Here is a 21,770-nt window from a genome sequence, read left to right on the forward strand (position 1 = left end):
ATTAACAAATTTAATTTACGTAATCGTAGGGGGGCTAATATAAATCATGCTTATCAAAAAATATAAAGTTGGAAACTGATTATTCCAAAATATCCAAAAGATGGAAAAAAATATCTAGTTTTAGAAAGTACACATTTGTATAGAGTTTTGTACAGAAAACATTTGAAGAAGAAGCTATTTATACCAACTTAGACCTGTTTCAAAATGGGTTAGGTTGAAAACAAATCTTTTATAAGTTTGCCAGCAAAACACCAACAATTGCATTAGGTTTAAATAAAAATAAACAACGACACGACAATATTCAACCATTCAAAACCAACCATTGAAATAAGTGTTTTACCAAACAAAAATATTGACGTAGTAACTGTACATTCATTTAGCAGACAAGAACGGCAACTACAAACAACAACAAACCGTCACAAATAACAGCTGGTTAAAATGAAGAGTAAGAACAACAAAGTTTTGTGCCGAGAAAACAACTCGTCATCGTTTCAATGGTACCTAAATATCATCACTAAATTTGATGTTAAATATTATAACAAATTAATCATTTGTAAACGTCATTACGTTCAATTTTGAACAACTCTCACTACAGTGGAGGTCCTTGTCATTGAACTACTGCCAACTTCAGGGTTAAATATTTCTGCTAAATTTATTTATTCTGAAATTTTCATGTTGCCATCAACGATTACCTATAAAACCATTTTCTCTACCAAATCCACTAGTATTTCAATAAATTGAAGGTACTGTAGCACTGACACTTGGATAATAAAACAACTTTTTAAGTGATATAGTGTAGATAAGTAATAGTGAATTATTAATTTAGTTCCTTGTTTTGTTGAGAGATTGCAGCACTTTCAAAACCATGCTTTGATAAGGATTAAATGTAAGTGATGAAATACAGTGGGTCACATTTGTGCCTGCCGAGATGAGTGGGAAAATAGTAAGGGTATTAAGAGTTGCCCGGTGAGCTCAGGAACTGGACATAGTCATTGATCTCTGATCTGATACAGAGAACAGCCAAGGCCACCCATAGTGACCCCTCAAGCTCAGGGACAATCACATAAATTAACAAACAATCACACATGTTTAAAAATATCAGAAGCGGTGATTTCTGTTGATCCAGAATGTAATGTTATTGATTTGTTGCAGAAAACATAATGTGGTTAAATGTGGAAAACATACAGGAGAAAGAGGGAACATATATCACAGACCTCCCCGACTTGCCCCACCTGGTGGGCAGTGGGCAGAGTGTCGGGGGAGTGATCAGTGAGACAGTGGGGGCCAGCAGTACAGAGGAGAACCCTCCTTTACAGGTTAGTAAAAGAATAGTGTTATCATAACAGTATGCTATACAATCTGACGTAATAGGGTTTAATTTAAAAGATTGGAAATTATGGATTGAGGAATTGAGAGGATTACAAAAAATATAACAGATGTATAATATTACCTTTATAATGAATTCTATTATTGATAATCTATTAGATAACTTATAAACTTAACTCCATTCATGACAATGATAAATGTAACTCTAACTCCCTCTTGTGCTTGTTTGCAGCTACAAAGGATAGTGTCACGGTGCAAGTGTGAGTTCTTTTACGTGGGGTACGGTGAGAGTTCCATGGACCCCCACAACCTGGCGGAGGTACCTCCCGTGCCTCCAGAGGAGCCCAGTGGTCTATGGGAGCGACGGGAAACTGCTGTGGATGCCTTCACACTCATGCATCATGACCTTGACGTCTGTACCAACTCCCTGCAGGTAATTTACATCTGTGTAGACTATACAATATTTTTTCTTTTAGGAGAGGCTTTTCCCAATTGTTGAGCGTAAAAATTTTTTGTTTCTTTTACATCGTTGGTAACATTTGTAAAATATTATATTACGCTTAATATTTATCGCTTGAACGAATTGAGCACAACATTAACATTAAGAATAAAATTATAACGTTGGTTCACCAAAATAATGTCATACAATATAGATTGAAATGTAATAATGTCTGTGTAAACTGTTATTACAAATACAAGTATTTTTGCCCTAATATTAGTTTCTCAATAATAATTATTATAATCATTAGCTAGGTTATAATTTATCATAAACTTTTTATGTATTTAAAAACAACAAAATTCACACTAACTTGTTACAACATATTACAAGCAAAATTCTTTCTTCGGTGAACTGAATCCAGTGTGATAAGATTATATTTCTCTTAGTAAATAAATTGATTTTCAAAATACTCTCTGAATGAGTAGTAAGTGGGAACTTATTAAAATAAGTTTAACCCTCCAAGTGATGACTAAACCACTTCAAAGTGCTAGGCCATTTTCAAGCATATGACATTTCTTTTTTTTAAACAACTTTTTATATACTGTACAAATATATGTTCAAATTGCATGTATTACATATGGTTTTTTCACAAACATATGTTCTATAAGATTAAGTAAAAATAAAAATGCCTATCTTTTATCATAAAAAAATCTGGTCCTTCTAACCGGTTGTGTAGTTTTTTATATTTTTATTTTTCAAAATCCTTGACGTATAGTTTTTACAAAATGCAGTAGTCCTAATTCTAAAAAATATGCAAAATGTTCCAAATTTAATGCTAAATAAGAAAAATATCACTTCATAACCTTTTGCACAACATATCACAATACTAATTGGTAAAAAACAAAACAATGTTTTTTCGCCCAAATTTTACTAAAATGTTTACCACATCAACAAGTGTCAGTAAGTAGTTGAATAGTGAGTATTGTCTCAAAATAAACACATATTTAGTTACTGATATGAGTAAAAGTAAGAAAAATGACAGATAAAGTATTAAAAATATAGAAAAATGGCTTATATACATATTTACATTAGACTAAAAAAAATTAGTCTGAGTCACTCTCTGGTGGGGGTGCTGCTTTCATCGCTATCATTTCCACTCAAATCGTCATCAAAACAGCGCCTAATGGCACTTGAATTACTAAGTTCACTCATAGCACAAATAATTACTCAATAAACAATAATATAAGTCATTTACAAATCAAAAGAATGAAGCAAAACAACAACGTCACAGTCACAGAGCGTCGCCTGCGAGACGACCGTAACAGACAAACACGCATCGAAAACAGCCGACTATTCTTCTTGCTCTTCCTCGCAACCTTCTGAATTACATAGTTCTAATTACGTTACTAGATAGGGAATTTATTCCTACACGTAGCCTTATAAACCACGTCATTATTGAGCAAACCGTTCGTCTGTGATATGAAAAAAACAAACATATCGCACAGTGCGATAGTAGCACTTTGAGGGTTAAACAATGAAAGGGTAATCTAACGTTTATTCTGTTATAAAGCTGTAAACCAAAACATCTAGAAGATATGTCATAAGATGTGTCATGTAAATTTGTCATTATTTAAATTTTATCAGCCCATAATATTAGGTAGTCACTGATAATAAACGGAAATTTTATGTAGGTTAAAAAGATAAAAGGACCCAGCAGGGTATCTTGTGGAAATCTAACAGAAGAATGCTTCCAATTAGGCATAAATATTTCACTCCATTTTTGTAGAAAATTAATTTTCCTTTACTTTCAGTTTTGAAGGAAACAATGAATCAAAGAGAGGCAAGGACAGCTTTTTACATATTCCTTTAATTTGGATAAAAGTATTAAATGATCAACACAATCAAAGGAAGATCACAGCATGCTTCAGAAGTGACCAGTGATCCCTCCAAGGCATCAGCTAGTGTATTCATAAAAAGAGTTAAAGTCCAAAGGATAATAAGTCTCTCTGAATTCAGTTACTGTTAATAATTGTAAAATTATTTTTTCTGAATATGTATTCAGTCTCCAATTAGAAGTTTTAAATACCTTAGATAAGTTGCAAAGGATTCATAAATGGCAGTAATTATATCTAATTTTGTCCTAATTTAAAAAAAAAAAAACCCCTAAGTAACTTGAACACTTCAGATTATTTGGAAAAATATAAGTTTTAAACTTTGATTTATTATCATAGTGAGTAGTTTTATTATTAGATAAACAGTTCTTTTATTAATATCACTAGAAATAATTTCATCCTAATCAGCGAATGTCTTCATTATTCAAATAAGACAAAAATTTTAAACTTCCTTTTCATTGGCTGGATCCACAGGAAACAGGAAACAACATTTCCTATTACCATAATTCCTAGCAAAAGAATAAACGTGTGATGCAGCATGCCCTGTTATATTTAAATTTGAAACTACATTTACAAAGAATTTATTTAAGACTTGACAGTATCAAATGGATTGTCTAATTTACTGTTACTGCTCCAAACCATATAATTGTTTGTGTAACATTTATCAATTTATATTCCTTTTTTTAACAATGTGCCTGGAATCTGACACTGTCACAGAGTTTACTCCTAGAATCTGGTGTCATGTTCGTCTAAAAAGATCCAATAACATTCGGCTACGAAAAAGCTTAAAATGGACGCTTGACATAGTTTTGACATCAGAGACACCTAGACTACAAACTATAGTGTAATCTAGGTGAAGAGTGCAGGTATAATCTAGGTCCAAACGCTAAACTCAACGTTCACTATGAATCAACCCTTCTCACCATGCTACATTGTGTGTAGAAAACTCGGTTCCTCCTTGTGATTTGGGATTGTGTCTAAAACATTGTAGAAACTCAGTTGTGCACTTGATGACACCTCATCGTAGATTACATTTGATTTTGTAGTCTAAGTGTCTCAGGTGTTGAAATGATGCAAAGAGCTTCTTAGTCCCTGAAATATTTGGATCTCTTCAGACATCGATGGGCTTCAGATTTAAGGGCTTAAGTCTGTGACAACATCAGATTTCAGACACTGCACCGAGCGGAAAGTGAAATTGATCTGAACTCAACATTCACTTTCAATCAACCCTTCTCACCATAGCTACATCATTTGGCTGGCTGGAGAAACTAATTAATGGTTCAAACCAATTAAGAATGCAAAGTTTCTGAGCTGACTAGTGACTATAAAAGATTATGCTATTAGTATTATTTCACCTGATTTATTCTGTTCAGTATGCCATGATTTTGGACATAGTCAACAACCTGCTGCTGTATGTGCCACCGAGACGGAAGGAGGCTTACGAGCGCTTACAGAGGATGAGGTTCCAGCTGCAGCTACACAGTGTAGAAGACCAGCATAGACCCATTCAGCAGCTGCAGAATCATGTGCGGTGAGTTATGTTGTAATTAAGTGCTATAAAAGTATAGTACTAGAACCAATTTCATATACATTTTGCTGTTCAGTTGTATGGCATAAGAATGTGTGATATTGAAAACTTCGTCAAACTTGAAGAATTGGAGTTTAATATACTTTAAAAATGTGGAACATCTTCACTAAATTAAAATTGACGTAAAGATGAGTAAATTTGTTGTGATTAATGAACTTTGAGTTAAAAAGTGGCTCACAATTATTTTGGATGATAAACAATGTTTGGACAACATTCTAATGTGACGGGGCATTCTCTATCATCAATTGTCAAATTTTCACAGATTTTGAAACTTACTAGAACAGTAAATGTGTGTAGCGGGTGACTGTTAAAATCAGGCTGAAGTGAAAAAGTGTAAATGTTACTGAGCACATAACAGAATGTTGTTTAGCATGAGAGTTTTCTTAGTTTCCTGATGATCCTCATAGTTAGGTAACGTCCGAGTTGGCGTAATCGTTTTGTGTGCCAGCAGATCATTGGTGTCCAAACTGCGTAAGCTGGAGAAGGAAACTTACCTGGTACAGAGAGCCCTAGCGGACGAGCCGGGCAGCGAACATCTTCTCACGGAGATGGAGATTCTGGAAGAGCGGGTGAGCACTGAATCTAGCTATATCTAGATTACATTGTAATTATGGCTTACCTACACATAAAATAGCATAAAAGTTACAAATAGTCAGATTTTTTTGTTATGCAAATTGTTGATGTTTGCACATTAAAATGATTGCTACAACTCTTAAAATCATTTCAAAATCGAATGTAATTTTTTAGAGTTCCTATACATCCTCCAATCATGACTTTAATATAGAATTTCGTTAAGTAACTTTTACTTTGGTGGATTATTAAAACAATGTAATTTTTCAGCATTGCTTTTCAAACCTATTTCACCAGTAATGGTTATATGCAGAAAAGTAAGTAATAGGTATAAACGTAAAAGCTATTAAATATACTTCAGTAAAAAGATATTTTCTTATTTTATTTATTTTTTTTTTCAGTTTAATACAATTTTAATTTTAAAATTAAATATAGAATACAATGTTATCATCTGCCCAATATCACAATTAATAATGTCTTATCTTATTCTAAAACTTGCGTTTCCCAACAATTCAAATACTCTAACTAGCTTTGTTATAGTAAACAACGGCTCGCTCCAGTCAAATGTTACTTAAGTTTCTGAATTAAATTATTTTATTTTATGCTTTCATTTCATTAGTAATAAAACTGAATTCATAATAATAAACATTAAGTGGAACTTTATGTTAAAGCAGCACACACCAACATAGTCCAGCTGTAGCTGGTACATCTGAATCCTCCCAGTAAACCGCACGCCCAAAACTGTTGTCAGTTTTGCGTGTAGGAAAAATTGTGAAGGAAACAGGATTTTTCCAGACATTTGCCATCGTTCAGTGAAACAAAAATCAGTAACGCTATTGTATCAGTAAACACTATATTATGTTACTGCTTTATGTATCACTAAACAATGGCAAATATCCAGAAAAATCCTATTTCCTTCACAATCCTTCCATCGTCGAAATCAAACTTCAAATTAGGAAATCTTACTGATTTGGCTCATCATGTGCTGTTGTTGTAAACAAATATACATACTGTACCTTTTTTCATTCATATGTTTTGCAGACAACATGTAAATCAAACAGGCAGTAATGATCATAGATAGCCACATCATAGCGGCGACGGCTGGTAGTTAGCAGTGATGTGGCAAACACTGCCTCAAATTTCACCGGACTATATTGATGCAGGCTGCTCTCTCAAATTTGATTTAAAGAAGCAACTGAGTAATCAAATGGCAGTTCTTTACCATTCGGCATCTGCAACTTTAAACAATAATGATCAACTTTTTCAACTGGAGTGGTTCGATAATGATCCTCATTGAGTCAAAGTAATTTGCAAAAGAATCAAGAAAAGACGATTAACATGCTCTAGAATTCACACTGTGACAGGTATATGACTGCAAAGAGCAGCTGTTGTCCCAAAGTGATGAGCTGCACATGATGCTCTCCTGTTACAAAGAGACACAGCTCTCGACGAGTCAGAAGCTGGCGACAACGCGCAGGGACAAACCGGTCACTGTGGTGCGAGCCAATGAGATCTGCTTCAAGCATGCACAGTGGCGACTCACAGATGCTGACGGACAGTTGGGCATCGCTGATCTCGTACTGTCCAACTTTCTGTGAGTATTGGAATTTATTTTGTTGTACTGAGAAAAGTGTATTTTGCTTTGTTTCAAAGTTTGGTAAACTTTGGTATAGGAATCTGGGGAGGAACAACTTTAGTAAGTTTTAAAAGAATATTCTTAATACAAAAAAGAGCTGTAAGAGTTATTAATAAATAAACCCCCAGTTATTCTTACAGAAAGCATTTTCAGGATTCAAAAATCCTGACTATCAAGTTTATACCTGTATGAGTTATGCAAATATTACACAAAACATAAAAATAATTTTTCTCATGATACAAATGCCAATATACATAATACCGGACATAATTTTATACAGATAAAACAACATAGCTCTTCCAAATTTGAAAAATCCATAAATAAATCAGTGATTTGTAAAATAATAGATAAAATATTGAAATGCAACAAAAAATTGGTGTCCAGAAAAATCAAATCAAATCAAAATCAAAATGTCTTTATTACGTGAACATTAAGTACAGTAATTTGTCAAAATATAATACATAATGCAAAGTTAGATAATTACAGTTTAATAGTGTCATCATTGTGAGTTTAGGAGGTTTATGCTTCAATTTTTAAAATCACGTGGTTCCAGTGTTAGCAGATTCCAGGAACTCTTCAATGGTGTATACAGGTCTCTTCAGCAAAAACTCTCGAAGTAGGTTCTTTAGTCTGTTTCCTGTCAGGCTGCGGAGGTAGTCTGGTAGAAGGTTTTTAAATTTCCGGCCAATGTATGAAGGTTTCTTCTCATATAAAGCTGTTCTGTGTTGAGGTAGGGTGAGCCTTGAGGCATGGCGTGTGGGGTAATTATGGAGGTCCATGTGAGTCTGCAGATGTAGTTTATCTACGTGCAAGATGGCTTCATAAATGTAAAGTGCAGGTACTGTAAGTATGCCTAGGGTCTGGTAGGCCTGTCGGCATGTTTGTAGTGGCTCAAGGTTTGCAAGGGTCCTGACTGCCTTCTTTTGGAGTACCAGAACTCTCTTGAGGTTTCCTTGGGAGGTTCCCCAGACTATAAGGCCATACCTAATGTGAGACTCTATTAGCGCATAGTAGGCTATTTTTGCCGCTTCCAGAGAGCCTACCCATTTAATACGTTTAACAACGTAGATGCCTGTACTAATTTTATTGCATATGTTGTTTACATGATCTGCCCATGTGAGTCTGCTATCGAGAGTTACTCCCAAAAACTTGATCTGGTTAGCCACTGGTATATTGGGAATGCTTGCTGGTACCTCTTTCTTCCTGCTAAAGTGTACCTGTGTAGTTTTGTCAGGGTTTATTGCTAAGTCATTTAATTTACTGTAGATTATGGCGCTTTCTAATGATGTGATAGAGTTACTGTACAATTGTTCAGCTGTGTCATTTCTTAGAAGAAGAGTGGTATCATCTGTGTACATTATGCAGCTCGTACTTTCATTTTGAATTAGAACTGGGAAGTCGTTAGTCAGCAGAATAAACAAAATGGGTTCCAACACAGATCCCTGTGGGACTCCTCTAGTAATTGGTTGAGGACAAGATCTGAACATGCTAGTGACGCCAGATGTAGTATGCTGAATCTCCACAATTTGGGATCTCCCTTTGAGATAACTATCAAACCACTTGTTTTCCAGACCTGTTACTCCCAAAGCTGCAAGTTTTTTAGAGATGAGGCTGTGTCCTAAGCAATCAAAGGCCTTACTGTAGTCTAGGAATAAGGCAGTGACAAATTGTCCCTCCTCTATGCTGTCAATTATAGATTCGACCAGACTTATGATGGCAGATAAAGTAGATTTTCCCTTCTGGAAGCCATGCTGGCAGTCAGTAATTAAGTCCTGTTGTGTAAGATGTGTCATTAGTCTCTTCAATACTATTTTTTCAATAATTTTTGAAAACGTTGATATTAAGGAAATGGGTCTATAGTTTTTTGGGTCAGTTTTTGGTCCTTTTTTGTGCTGGGGATAGACCTTGGAGACTTTAAGCTTTGTTGGGAATTGGCCCAGGGAAAATGATTTATTTATAATTGATGCAAGAGGATGAATCAATTCCACTGCGCAATGCTTTACAACTTTTGATGAGTATTCGTCTGTACCACTCGATGATTTGTTTTTTAGGTTGTGTATTACTTGACTTACTTCTTCCCATGTTGTGGCGGTCAGATCAAATGGTTGTATTAAAGGGTGGTTTAAGAGGTTTAGGTCCTCTTCTAATCTGCTGTCTCCTGGCTGTTGGTTGTTTTGCTGTAATGTCACTTCTGCTATCTGAGTAAAGAAAGTGTTTAGTTGTTCAGCTACCTGAAGAGGATTGTCTACCACTGCATTGTCAATGTTTAGCTTAGGACACGTTTTGCTAAGTTGTTTGGCATTGGTCTCTGTATGTATTATGTCCCATACAGCTTTGGATTTGTTGTCAGATGTCATTATTTTCTGTGTATTTGCATTTTGTTGCAACATCCTTAGTTTTCTGTCGTACTTCTTTTTTATGTTTACCATAGTTTCTTTATCTTGTGCCCTTCCGGTAATTTCATAGGTGTTTGAGGCTCTTAAGTAGGCAGCTTTTATCTCAGCTGATTCTTGGTCATATTAGTGAATTGGTTTACTCTTAGTTTTATTTTTGCTCTTCTTGTGAGGGCAGGAGATGTCAAGGGCAGTTTGCAGCACTCCTTCGAATATGTTATATGCTGTTTCCGCATCTTCAGCATTATAGACAGTATCCCAGTTTTTTATGGAAAGCAGTGACTTGAGCTGGTCAAGGTTTCTCCTTCCCATTTGTCGCCGAAGAGTTTGCGTGTTGTCGTCATTTTTACAAAAGTCCAGGCTACATATTTGGGCGGTATGATCCGATAGTCCAGTTTGTAAAATTGTTGCACTAAGGTCATGTTCTGGAATATTAGTGCATATACAGTCAATTGAAGTGCTTGTGTCAACTGTAATGCGAGTTGGTGGCAAAGGGAGCCTTCTTATGTTGTGTGTTGCCAATTCGTTGTCAAAAGTTTTATTAAAGTTTTTTAATGGAAATAAAAAATACTTTGTCAATGAGAGCATGCTATTCAGTATATGATTTTTTTTGATGACTCTTTCATATAAAAATGGGTTTTTAATGATTTTAAATTGCAATATTAGTTTTGGATTATTTATATAATACAATGTTTGAAACTCTTACTGAATCTTTATATTAAGAACTGATTACCTTTTTGTTATCTAAAAAAATGTTGAGTGATGACTTTATATCATATCTACGACAATTCTCTATATACTTTATGTATTGACTGAGAAATAAAAATCTATTGTCTATTGTCTAGTGAAACCTTGTTTATTCGGGTTAATTGGAATTGGATGTGATCCGGATAAACATGAATCTGGATAAACTGGGAATACACCAAATATCAGATAATAAGAAATTTATTTGTTACAAATATGACGTTAAAAAAGAGTCAATTTACTATTTTGTTTTAAAAAGATTAATGAGAAAATAAGAAAATAAATTGTACGTACTTTTTTATACAAAGCTCAGAGGAGGGAGGGAGGGAGAGGGAGAGAGAGATAGAGAGAGAGAGAGAGAGAGAGATGTGTTGCTTGACTGATGTCATATTCTTTGTTATATTCTAAGTTTATTTTTGACGATGGAGGCATTGTGAAGGAAGCAGGATCTTTTCCGGACATTTGCCATTGTTCAGTGAAACAAAAAATGAGTAACACTACATTTCGAGATCTACAATCTGATCTCTTCTTCAGGTAAATAACTAACCTAAAACATAATTACAAACTAGGTTAAAATAAACAAATCATACCAGAGCGTTGTCTTAGGCGTGTCACAATGCCTAGTATATGATTGCAGATCTCGAAACATAATGTTACTGATTTTTTTTCACTGATGTCATATGATTGTAATTAGGTTGTTTACAAATTTATTTATCCTGATATTGTCTCATTGATATCATAGTTACCCATAGAATAAATATAAAAATAATTGCTAACGCTCAAAAATTCCCATCATCAAACTTAGTGTTGCATGTTTAAAAATGAAGCTTTATGCAAAATGTTAAGTCGAAAGGTCTGTTTGTTTTTGAAATATCATGCGGATGTATAGACAGACAGACATAAAATATGTCCAACCCCACAAATGATAGGCTTCACTAGCGCTCAGCCAACAAGGTGGTTATTGTGGCAACAGAGAGGTAACTGAGACATCATTGTGACAGGTATACCAAGAACTCCAAGAGTGACGACTCCGTGGAACACCTTCTAGAGGTCGGCTATGTCAGGATGACTAATCTACTACCGAATCAAGTCTACAAGGAGGTCATTGTACCAACAGAAATCCAGAGCAACATGCCAGTTGATCGGAAGGTAATCCTATATGTTGTTTTGTGGTATTAATCTGATCAATAAAGAAATAAATATGGAATACCTTTGAAATAATTTTTTTTATTATTTAGGTATATTTGTTACTTTGTGATTAGTAATGTTTATATCTTGGCTATTTCATTACAATAACAATGGCAAATACTCATTATCTAGTTAACATTTCTGTAATTTTTTCAAATTGTCACTTATACATGCCAAACAAAGAGTTGATTTTCCATCACATAAACATCAAAATTTAAATAATAAAAAGGGAACCTATCCCTCCCAATTATTCAACAACTAATATTTCATGGTGTCACACTATTGATATGGTTGATGTAGGGTTCTATGTCCTGTTTTGTAATAATCTTCAGTAAGACTCTACTACCTATTATTTGAGTCAGATATTGTTCTTGATCAATACAGGCAGTAGAATAAAGAATGTGAAACATTGCATTCCTGAATCAAAATTCAGTTTTCTACTATTTTGTTGTCTGGCTAAATCAAGATACAGGTTTGGTTTATGTAACATAAATTTAAGATAATTTCTTAAATTAAATTGTTGCTTTTTTAAAACCCTCTCTGCATTGCAGGCTTATTTAAGACCATCCACAGGGCATGAAATACTTAACTTCTGTTCAACTTGAAACTGGTTGATAGGTTAATTATTATTTCTCTGTGTCAAGTGGAAGATGTCTCACTTTTCTATTTTATATAGGTAAACCTTCTTTTCCTACCCTGTTAAAACTCTCTTGTTAAAATTTGGATACAGAGTTTTAGATTAGATTGTCGGGGTCCAACGAAACAACAAAAATCATAAAATGAACTGATTAGTAAATAATCAGTCTGTATGGTGATGCAGTTGTTTAAAGAATACAAACTCAGATGATTAGAATGCTGCTTTCCAATCAAACCCTCTTATAAGCAAATGTTACCAATACGGTTTATGGAGGCAGTGTATTGTGTGTATTATGAATGCATAAGAATACTGTGATTTTCTCCAATAAAATAATTAGAATTGATATCAGAATAGGAAATTACAAATTTGGAGTTGGAACTAAATAAAAGTTTTGGATTGAATGTGTCTACATTGTAGTTTAGCGGAAAAGCAGGTTACTGATTTGGATCTTCACTTTTAATTAATTTTGCAGTGCCCTCTAAAATTGGTTTTGAATTGTGTCCACTAAATGAGAAAATGTTGCTTTTGTAGTTTGTCCAAATATAAATTCCTCTCTTTTGTTATTTTAGAGGGCTGTTAGAGTGTTTTGCCGTGAAAAAGCTCCTGTCGGAGGAATTTCTGTGAAGGAGCATTTTGAGATCAACGTTGTGCCTTTAACCATAGGTAAGAGAATTTTTATATATTTTCAATCATCATGTGAAATGCTGTTGTTTTTTTCAGCCACCAATACATAATTGAAATAATTACTTGTAATTACTATTCCTTTTTATACTCTATTTCAGGTCTGACAAAGAAATTTTACAATACCATGCTGCGGTTCTGTTTCCCGGAGCGGGATCCAGAGAACATTGAAGGAGACGGGTTGGAGGAGGCTGAGAGTGGCAGTACCTCATCAAAAAAGAGCAAGAGTTCTGAAAAAACTGTTAAAAAGGGCAAAGATTCCAATTTTTATGTCCGTATAGAGCAAAAGGATGATGTGGAAAAAATGAAGGTAATATATAAACATTTGTTTGAAAGTTTTTATAATCTTTAGGTACTCTACTGTATGTGTGGTTTTTTTAATAGCACTTTATTCAGATTCAAAGATCAGAAATTCAATGTAAACTCATCGTTCTAATTTTATCTGTTGACCAGAATTATATAAAAGTTATTCAACAAGATATTTTGTACTCTAGTAAATCTGTATGTTTTAAAAACCAGCAAAATGTGAAGGTTTTTATTTTTGCTACTCAGATCTAGTGCTACAACATTTTATTTAAACAGATTAACCCATTCAGTAACCCATTCAGGATTCTGTTAGATAAAATGGTGCCTTGGAACATCATCAGAGCTGTTGTAACATTTATAACCTAAATATGGTTTCCAGTAAGAAACTAATCAATTTTTTGTGTGTATTTGAAAATGATTGATTTAATTTGAATTAAAAACAGAGAAACAATTTTGTTATATTTTTACAGTAATTTACAATTAACAAGTTAAATTTTGTTCATGTGTAAGTTCTCAAGCTATGGAAAGATGCACAGATCTTTATTACAGGTTGAATGTTCAAATATGTTGTGTCTTTATGATGTTGTTGAATTATGATGTTGTAATAATAATTTACTGTGTGATACCTTAATTAATAATACAAGAAGTGCACTCCAACAAATGCAAAAACTAACATTTAACGCTTTAAAAGTTTAAACATAAAATGTATTTGACTACTGAATGTTAGAACTCTTGATTTTGAACCACCGCTTCTAACGCTACTATCTGTGGATATTGTGTGGATATTAAGTCTTCATTCACGAAACTATCATCCTACCTTCATCACAGTCCAGTTAATAAATAGCCCAATTTCAAAGAAACTATTGGATCTACAGTTTCTAATTTCCAAATTACTGGGCTTGGCACACAGTCCCCATCAACTTAAATCCAACATGGCGGACACCCATCATCTAGTGTGAAAGTGATCCTACATTTTTAGTGAAGTTTAAGTGGGGAAAATCAACAAAGTACCAACTTAACTGCACACCAATCAATACTTCTAAACTGTAAGTTTAGTAATCATCTATTTAAGGAACATTTAAGGAACCTTAAGACAATAAAAATCCAAGAAAACTTGTAAGTAACATCACGAACTAGATCAACAACTGCAACAATTTTTTTCAAGATATATCACATAATATAACAAACTCAAGCAATTCTCTAAACTAATTTTTATTGTTTTATAGCACTACTGATATTTATTTTTTCCACTGACAACAAGTAAATAAATAACAGGCTGAATAAAACCTAAAACAAAAACAGTGACGTCATAGCCAACAAGACACTATCTAGAGCACCAGCTGCTAGAAAACAGATAGAGCCAGCTATTAGGTCAAGCAGATGGGGAATATTTGCTCGACACCTGCTGACAATGCGTCTGTGACGCTGACCTCAGACAACACGGCCTCTACTTACTGGCTGTCATCAGCAAATACTTAGCTTGTAGCAAATCACTACTTACCAGAGTATTATCTATGTTTTAAATATCTGACATTTTTATTTATCATTTTCTACTTTTACTTAATACAGACTATTTTTACTAAGAATTTTCTATTAATACCTCTACTAAACTGACTCTGAAATGCCCACTAAATATCCATGTGGTATATGCAATATTGGAGTAAAAATATTCTGGTATTAAATGCACAGGCCTATGTGCAAAATGGTACCATGCAGGATGCCAAAATATTTTAGAAAAAGATTTAAAAAAAAAGGGCCACTCATGAAATTGAAAAAATGGCACTGCATGGCATGCAGGATATCTAAAAACACCACCATTACCAAACCGAATTGTTGACTCAGAAACACTAAATACCTCAGACACCCTACTGGAACTAGAAATGAGTCTTATTGAAAACAACCTAATAGAAGGCTCTAACAGTCGAGAGGACGACCTCCAAATGGCTGCCAAAATAGGATCGGCATTAGTAGCTGAGAACGAAATTGCTAAAATCAGAGAAACTAGCACTCCAAAGCAAACTTATCAGTATGGAGGGGAAATTGGAAGAGATGGAAAACATTGAAAGCAAATATTTGACAAAAAATTGAAAATCTTCTACAGTTAAATTTCAGATATTCAAGCCCAACTTGAAAACGAGAAGAAACTGCGCTTAGAAATCAGAATTCATCTGAGGGATAACGACCTTAAACTGGGTCCAAATGATTGATAACTATGCAAAACAAATAGTAGAACTAGAAAAAAGCAACTCCATACTGCAAGAAAAAATTCAAAACACAGAAATAACAGCTGTAGTATGCAAGAGCTCATATTCACAGACTTCTCCTATGGGGGATGCCCAAATATATGAGACTAATCAAACCGCTGTACTATTGGAAATATCAAAAATGAACTCAAAGCTTGACCAAATGGAGCTATCTATTAAGACCATGGCTTCAAGTGCATTTTTGCCAAAAAATAAATGACACTCTCGCAGGAGTCAGTCAAACCTGTAGCAAATTACTTACTTTATCTACAAAGACAACAAATGCAGCTTCCTCTATTTGACTTACCTATAACACATGTCAGCCCAACTACAACGGCCAGGAGTCAGCCAAACCTGCAGAAAAAAAACTGAACAATACCCTGACTACATCACCAACAGAAAAAAATCCATCCCCAACCTCAGGAGTCAGTCAAACCTGCAACCAAAAACTGTTTATACCTGCAAGGACAACAAAGGCAAAGCCCACTATTGCCTTACCCATGACAGATGCAAGCCTAACTACAACGCCAGGAGTCAGCCAAACCTGCAGAAAAAAAACTGAACAATACCCTGACTACATCACCAACAGAAAAAAAATCCATCCCCAACCTCAGGAGTCAGTCAAACCTGCAACCAAAAACTGTTTATACCTGCAAGGACAACAAAGGCAGAGCCCACTATTGCCTTAAACCATGACAGATGCAAGCCTAACTACAATGCCAGGAGTCAGTCCAAACCTGCAGTAAAAAACTGAAGCATGCATTGACTACACCACGGACAAAACAAAACCTTTCATTAACAACAGGAAATGAGCAAAAAACGGACTATAAAGACTAATCAGTTTAGTGTCTCCCTTAAAGTGGCAAAAGCTGCTGAAAAATCCAACATCCAGCAATCCCAACTACCTACAAACACTAATAGAATTTCACAAAGTGAAGCCACTCAAACTTCAACTCCCATAACTGTACCGAATCTCAGCCAGAACCACATGAACATTTTTTAGTCCACACCTACCAGAAGCAGACCAAATTCAAACCAGATACTTCATAAACTCAAACCTCAAAAAGCCCCAGAAAAAAATCTAATTATAATGCATCAAAACATTCGTGGACTTGATAAAAAAGATTGATAGGCTAAACCACCTTCTAAGCAATAAAAATCCCAATATCTTGGTGCTTACCGAACATGGCCTCAAAAGCAAAGAATTAGAGAGTACTAAACTCGAAGGATACTCTTTAATAGCAAACTTTAGCAGAGAAGACCATAAGCTGGGAGGTGTAGCTATTTATGCAGAGGACACTCTAGCAGACAGCACCAAAGAAAACCGCTATATCCCACCTATGTCAAGAGTTTCTGCTGTGAAGCGGCTATGGTGTCGGTAGAATCAATTGACAGAAACATACACATCCTGGGAGTATACCGGTCACCCAGAGAAAATACAAGGGCTAGTATAAATGTTCTGTCAAACATCCTAGACTACACACAAGCACACAATAAACACCTAGTGCTGATCGGAGAGATATTAACATAGGACAGATGAAAAAAAACCATAGACAACACAATCTTAGAAACTGAACTGCACACACACACAACATCAAAAGATTGCCCTTACTTGCCACCCGCATTACTCATGACACAGCCACCTCAATTGACTGTATATGCACCAACATACCTGAGTATAACATTGACACAGTCATTCTACAAACAGGACTTTCTGATCATACTGCTCAGATATGTCAGATAAACGGCTATGAAATAAAACACTCTGCCGCAAACTTCCTTCAAAAGACAATTCAGTCCAACCAACCTAGATAACTTGAAATCTCTTCTGATGAACAAAAAATGGGATACTATCAATCTTGCCCCTGATGCTGACTCAGCTTACGACATTTTCTGGAAGTCTTGAAATTATCCCTTGACATTGCTTGCCCCAAGAAGAAAAGCAACAGGAAAACAAACCAAAAAACTTTGTGCTATGACAATGAGACAAAATTACCTCAAGGATATTTTTCTTAAAGGCACGTTACAAATATGAAATGACAGGAAATATCCAAGATAAAAGCAGTTATGGTGGAAAGGAAAAAAATTATGACAACAAACTTAGAACCCTACGACAAAATGCAAAACTCACACTTCATTGAGTCAGCTGCAAACAAAACCATGGCCATATGGGACAGTCATTAACCATGAAAGAAAAGGACAACACAAAATCCCATCTCAATCCAGTATTATAATAAATGACAAAGTCGTGAATAAACCCATCTGAAGTTGCAGAACATTTTAACATTTTCTTCTCTCAAGTTGCTGAAACGACACTGAAACTTAGCAAACCAGAAAACAGTTGGAAATCAGGATAAAAATGAAAATGACAGTCTATAGTAGACAACTGCCCAAACTGTTTTTTAACTTAGGCCCACAAATTTCAGAGAAGTAAGAGCTGCCATCTATTCCCTTAAATCAAAACCATCCAGTGGAATGGATGAATATTCAGCTAAAATTGTAAAGTATTGTGCTGATGAGCTTATACCACCTCTAGTCAGCATAATAAAACAAATCTTTTAGACTTGGCCAATTTCCTACTGCATTAAAACAATCTAAAGTGTATCCAAAACATAAAAAGGACCAACCACTGAAGTTCAAAATTACCGTCCTATTTCACTTCTTTCAACATTTTCAAAAATAATAGAAAAAGTAGTACTCAATAGACTTATGACCTACCTAGAGCAGCATAACATAGTTACTAACTGCCAACATGGATTTCTTAAAGGTAAATCAACAGCATCAGCTATCATCAGCTTAGTAGAATACATAATTGACCAATAGACAAAGGAAAGTACATCTCTGCTCTCCTCCTTTGACTATAGCAAAGCTTTTGACTGTTTAGGACATGACCTCATATCAGAAAAACTTAAATCTCTTGGCATTACTGGCATAGCAAACAACTGGTTTATGAGCTATCTGTCAGGGCGAACACAGGTAGTTGAAATACAGAACATTACACTTGGCCATAAAAACACCTACCAGTCAAACCCCACAACCAGTCACACGTGGAGTGCCACAAGGATCAGTCCTGGGCCCAGTCATCTTTGTCTTATTTGTCAATGACTTCCCAGCATACATCCAAGATCACAATACCAACTGTGTAATGTATGCTGATGACACAACACTCTTAATAAAGGATGACACTGCAGAAGGAGTACATACAACCGCCTGCAACTCCCTCTGCAAAGCACTGACATACTGCAGGAAAAATGACCTGGCTGTAAATCCATCAAAAACCATACAGATTAACTTTAGTAAAAGAAAAGACTACATTTCCAAAAATACCTGACGTAGAAATTGAAAACCATGTTAAATTCCTTGGAATCATTCTGGATGGGAAAATCTCGGCTGGACAGAGCATGTGGATGGCCTTTGCAAAAAAATCAGCATAGGTATTTATGCTGTTCGGCGCATAAAATGGATTGGAAACCTAGAAAATGCCAAAACAGCCTACTATTCATTAGTAGAAACCCATATGAGGTATGGGATTGCTGTATGGGGCGGATCCTCTGTCGGAAACCTCAACAAGGTGCTTGTCCTGCAGAAAAAAAGCCATTAGAATCCTCGCTGACCTTGAACATCAACAAAGCTGCAGACAAGCCTTCCAAACCCTCGGCATAATGACCGTCACTGCTCTATACATCCAAGAAGTAATTCTACATGTGCACAGCCTGGGTCTTCAAACAGGGGAAAGATATCCATTCATACAACACTCGCCATGCAGCCAACTACGTTCTGCCTCCACATCGCACAGCAATTTATGGAGAAAAAACCATCTTATATCGGCCGGAAGTTGTGGAACGCTCTCCCAGAAACAATGAGAAGATTGAAGAGGAGTGCCCTACAAGGAAAACTGCATGACATCCTAGTAAATCAACCATTTTATTCACTGGACGAGTTCCTCAACACCTGCAATGAAACATGGAGATTTCAAAATGTACCTTGACTTTTTTTTTTTTTTTTTAACTGAAAACACAAATGTATAAACATTCATCATCCATATTTATGTAATAATATTATGTGACTCTATAACTGTTCTTAATGAATATGTAAATAAAGAAGTTTGTCTATTGTCTATTGTCTATTGTCTATTGTCTATCAATTCCTTCTTCCACCACCTTAGTCATTCCTTTTCTCTACCTGCTTTTCTTCACCCCCTCATCATACTCCCTAAAGATCTTCATCATAGATTTCTTCTTTTCATTTTCAGCTGGCCATATAGCATTATATTGAATTAATTGTCAGGCTACACTCTCAATTATTATGCTTATTGAGACATGAAGAATTGATATTCTAGTGAACAAGACTTCTCTAGTTTTATCCAAAGTGAGAACAGTATGCATACATGTAGTTTTTATCCCACACCAAGTCATGAAAATCTCTTAACGCTTTTTGTTTTGCAATCTCATCATATTTTTTATGGAGTTATTCCAAGTTGGGACATCTGTTCTGCAGGAGCGAGCAGAGAAGAACAAGCTGTTCATCTACATCAAGATCCCAGAGGTGCCGATGAAGGTGAGCTACAAGGGGAACAAAGAGAAGAACCTGGAAGATATCCAGGACGTGAGCCTGGTGATACCCACTCTGGAATATCACAATGTTACGTGGACTTGGCTGGACCTGCTGCTGGCCATGAAGAATGATAGCAGAAGAGTCATATTGCCGCAGGTCAGCTAACATTCCCTCTTGTTATGTGAATTCAGTAGACATCTCTTTGTGCATCACATCTCACAAAAATAAGTAGGACTATCTCATAAAAAGGTTGATTTGAGGTCCAAGATTTATGGGACTCAAAAAAGTATAGTGTGCAATATTATGTTAACCAATGGCTGTGACGTCTTGATTTGTTCACAGTGGGTATAGATCATGTCTGTGCTATCAGTCACTATCCGAAACATTAATTTGTAAAATTATCCAAGTACTAAGGAGGAATCTGTAACACTGCAAAAGTATATGTAGTCAAAATTATAAGAAAATAATATTTTTGTCAAAATCGTAAGAAAAATAATTAAAATAGTCTTTTTGGTAGTTAGATTTAGTGACAACTGAGATATTAATAATTTATTTCTTATGGCATTTACATGCAATCAATATCTCGAAAACAGTTTGAGATAAAAAAATATTCATCAAAAAAGTTTAAAAAATGTTATAAGCATTCCAGAACACTTTTTTTCTGTAGCTCCATAAATATCAGAGTTGTAAACTCTGTTTAAGTTCAAATAGCCATTATATTGGAACAAAGTCCTGTACCAAACATCAAACAACTTAACTGAGATATTTATAAGGTCAATATTTGTACCAAGTTTTAACTTGTTTGTGCTTTCTCTGGAGCAGTTATCGTTTCTACAAGCTGTGTTATATATAGTAAATATAGAATGGGAGTTATATTTGGACTCTGTGGATGATCGGTGAAGTTATGTGGAAATTTCCTTAAGTTCTATCATGAGAACACTTGCAATAAGCTGATTTTGTATACAAAATGTAAATAAACATAAAAACTAATAAAAGTTCTACTTTATAAGGAAATAGATAACATTACAACTCACAATTTATTATAATAAACACTAACCATCAACACAGCGATTTCGCTTCGTAAATTCCTAAAATTCAAGTGTGGTGATGACTATCCATCAGACCCCAAATAATCATTAGCAAGGTCAAAACCAAAAGTTACTGAGAAGGGCAGACTCGTTCCTCAGACATTCCTTAACACTGATAAAATGAGAATGAGACTATACAAATCCATTTCATTCGTTTACAGGCAATAAAGCAGAAATTCCAGATCAAAGTGAAGCGAGGGGTTGTCAGCGAGGGTCCCTCACCTCAGGAGGAGGACAAGGCGAGGATTCTGCTTGGTTCCAAGCTGATGGTGAGTACAGTACAATATTTCCATTCAAACCTTCTCGCAAAATAATTCTTCAATGAAACAAAACTCTCATTTTAACTATATAAGTATTGATTATTCTGTCATACTTATTGATAGCTTTGTTTTCTTTTTTAGCCTCAAGAAAGTAGAGGACAGAAAAAAGGTGTATTCAAGCTTCCAAACTAAGGAACTAAAAATTCCATGTAAGTACTTGTATTA

The 21,770-nt window shown here is 35.0% G+C and overlaps 1 protein-coding gene across 1 annotated transcript in view; it reads left to right on the top strand.

The window, feature by feature from the left end:
• Positions 1–21,770, top strand: part of LOC124367633 (protein KIAA0100-like) — a 103,924-nt gene that overhangs the window by 81,063 nt on the left and 1,091 nt on the right. Inside the window, exons 30-40 of the mRNA XM_046824607.1 lie at positions 1,153–1,316; positions 1,559–1,759; positions 5,031–5,188; positions 5,697–5,814; positions 7,180–7,409; positions 11,590–11,737; positions 12,983–13,076; positions 13,196–13,404; positions 20,141–20,353; positions 21,447–21,554; positions 21,687–21,754. Coding sequence (XP_046680563.1) covers positions 1,153–1,316; positions 1,559–1,759; positions 5,031–5,188; positions 5,697–5,814; positions 7,180–7,409; positions 11,590–11,737; positions 12,983–13,076; positions 13,196–13,404; positions 20,141–20,353; positions 21,447–21,554; positions 21,687–21,737 — 1,694 coding nt within the window. The 3' untranslated portion in view covers positions 21,738–21,754. The remainder of the gene's footprint in view (positions 1–1,152; positions 1,317–1,558; positions 1,760–5,030; positions 5,189–5,696; positions 5,815–7,179; positions 7,410–11,589; positions 11,738–12,982; positions 13,077–13,195; positions 13,405–20,140; positions 20,354–21,446; positions 21,555–21,686; positions 21,755–21,770) is intronic.

The sequence above is a fragment of the Homalodisca vitripennis genome, chromosome 8 (assembly GCF_021130785.1).
Source record: "Homalodisca vitripennis isolate AUS2020 chromosome 8, UT_GWSS_2.1, whole genome shotgun sequence".
Taxonomy (NCBI): Eukaryota; Metazoa; Arthropoda; class Insecta; order Hemiptera; family Cicadellidae; genus Homalodisca; species Homalodisca vitripennis.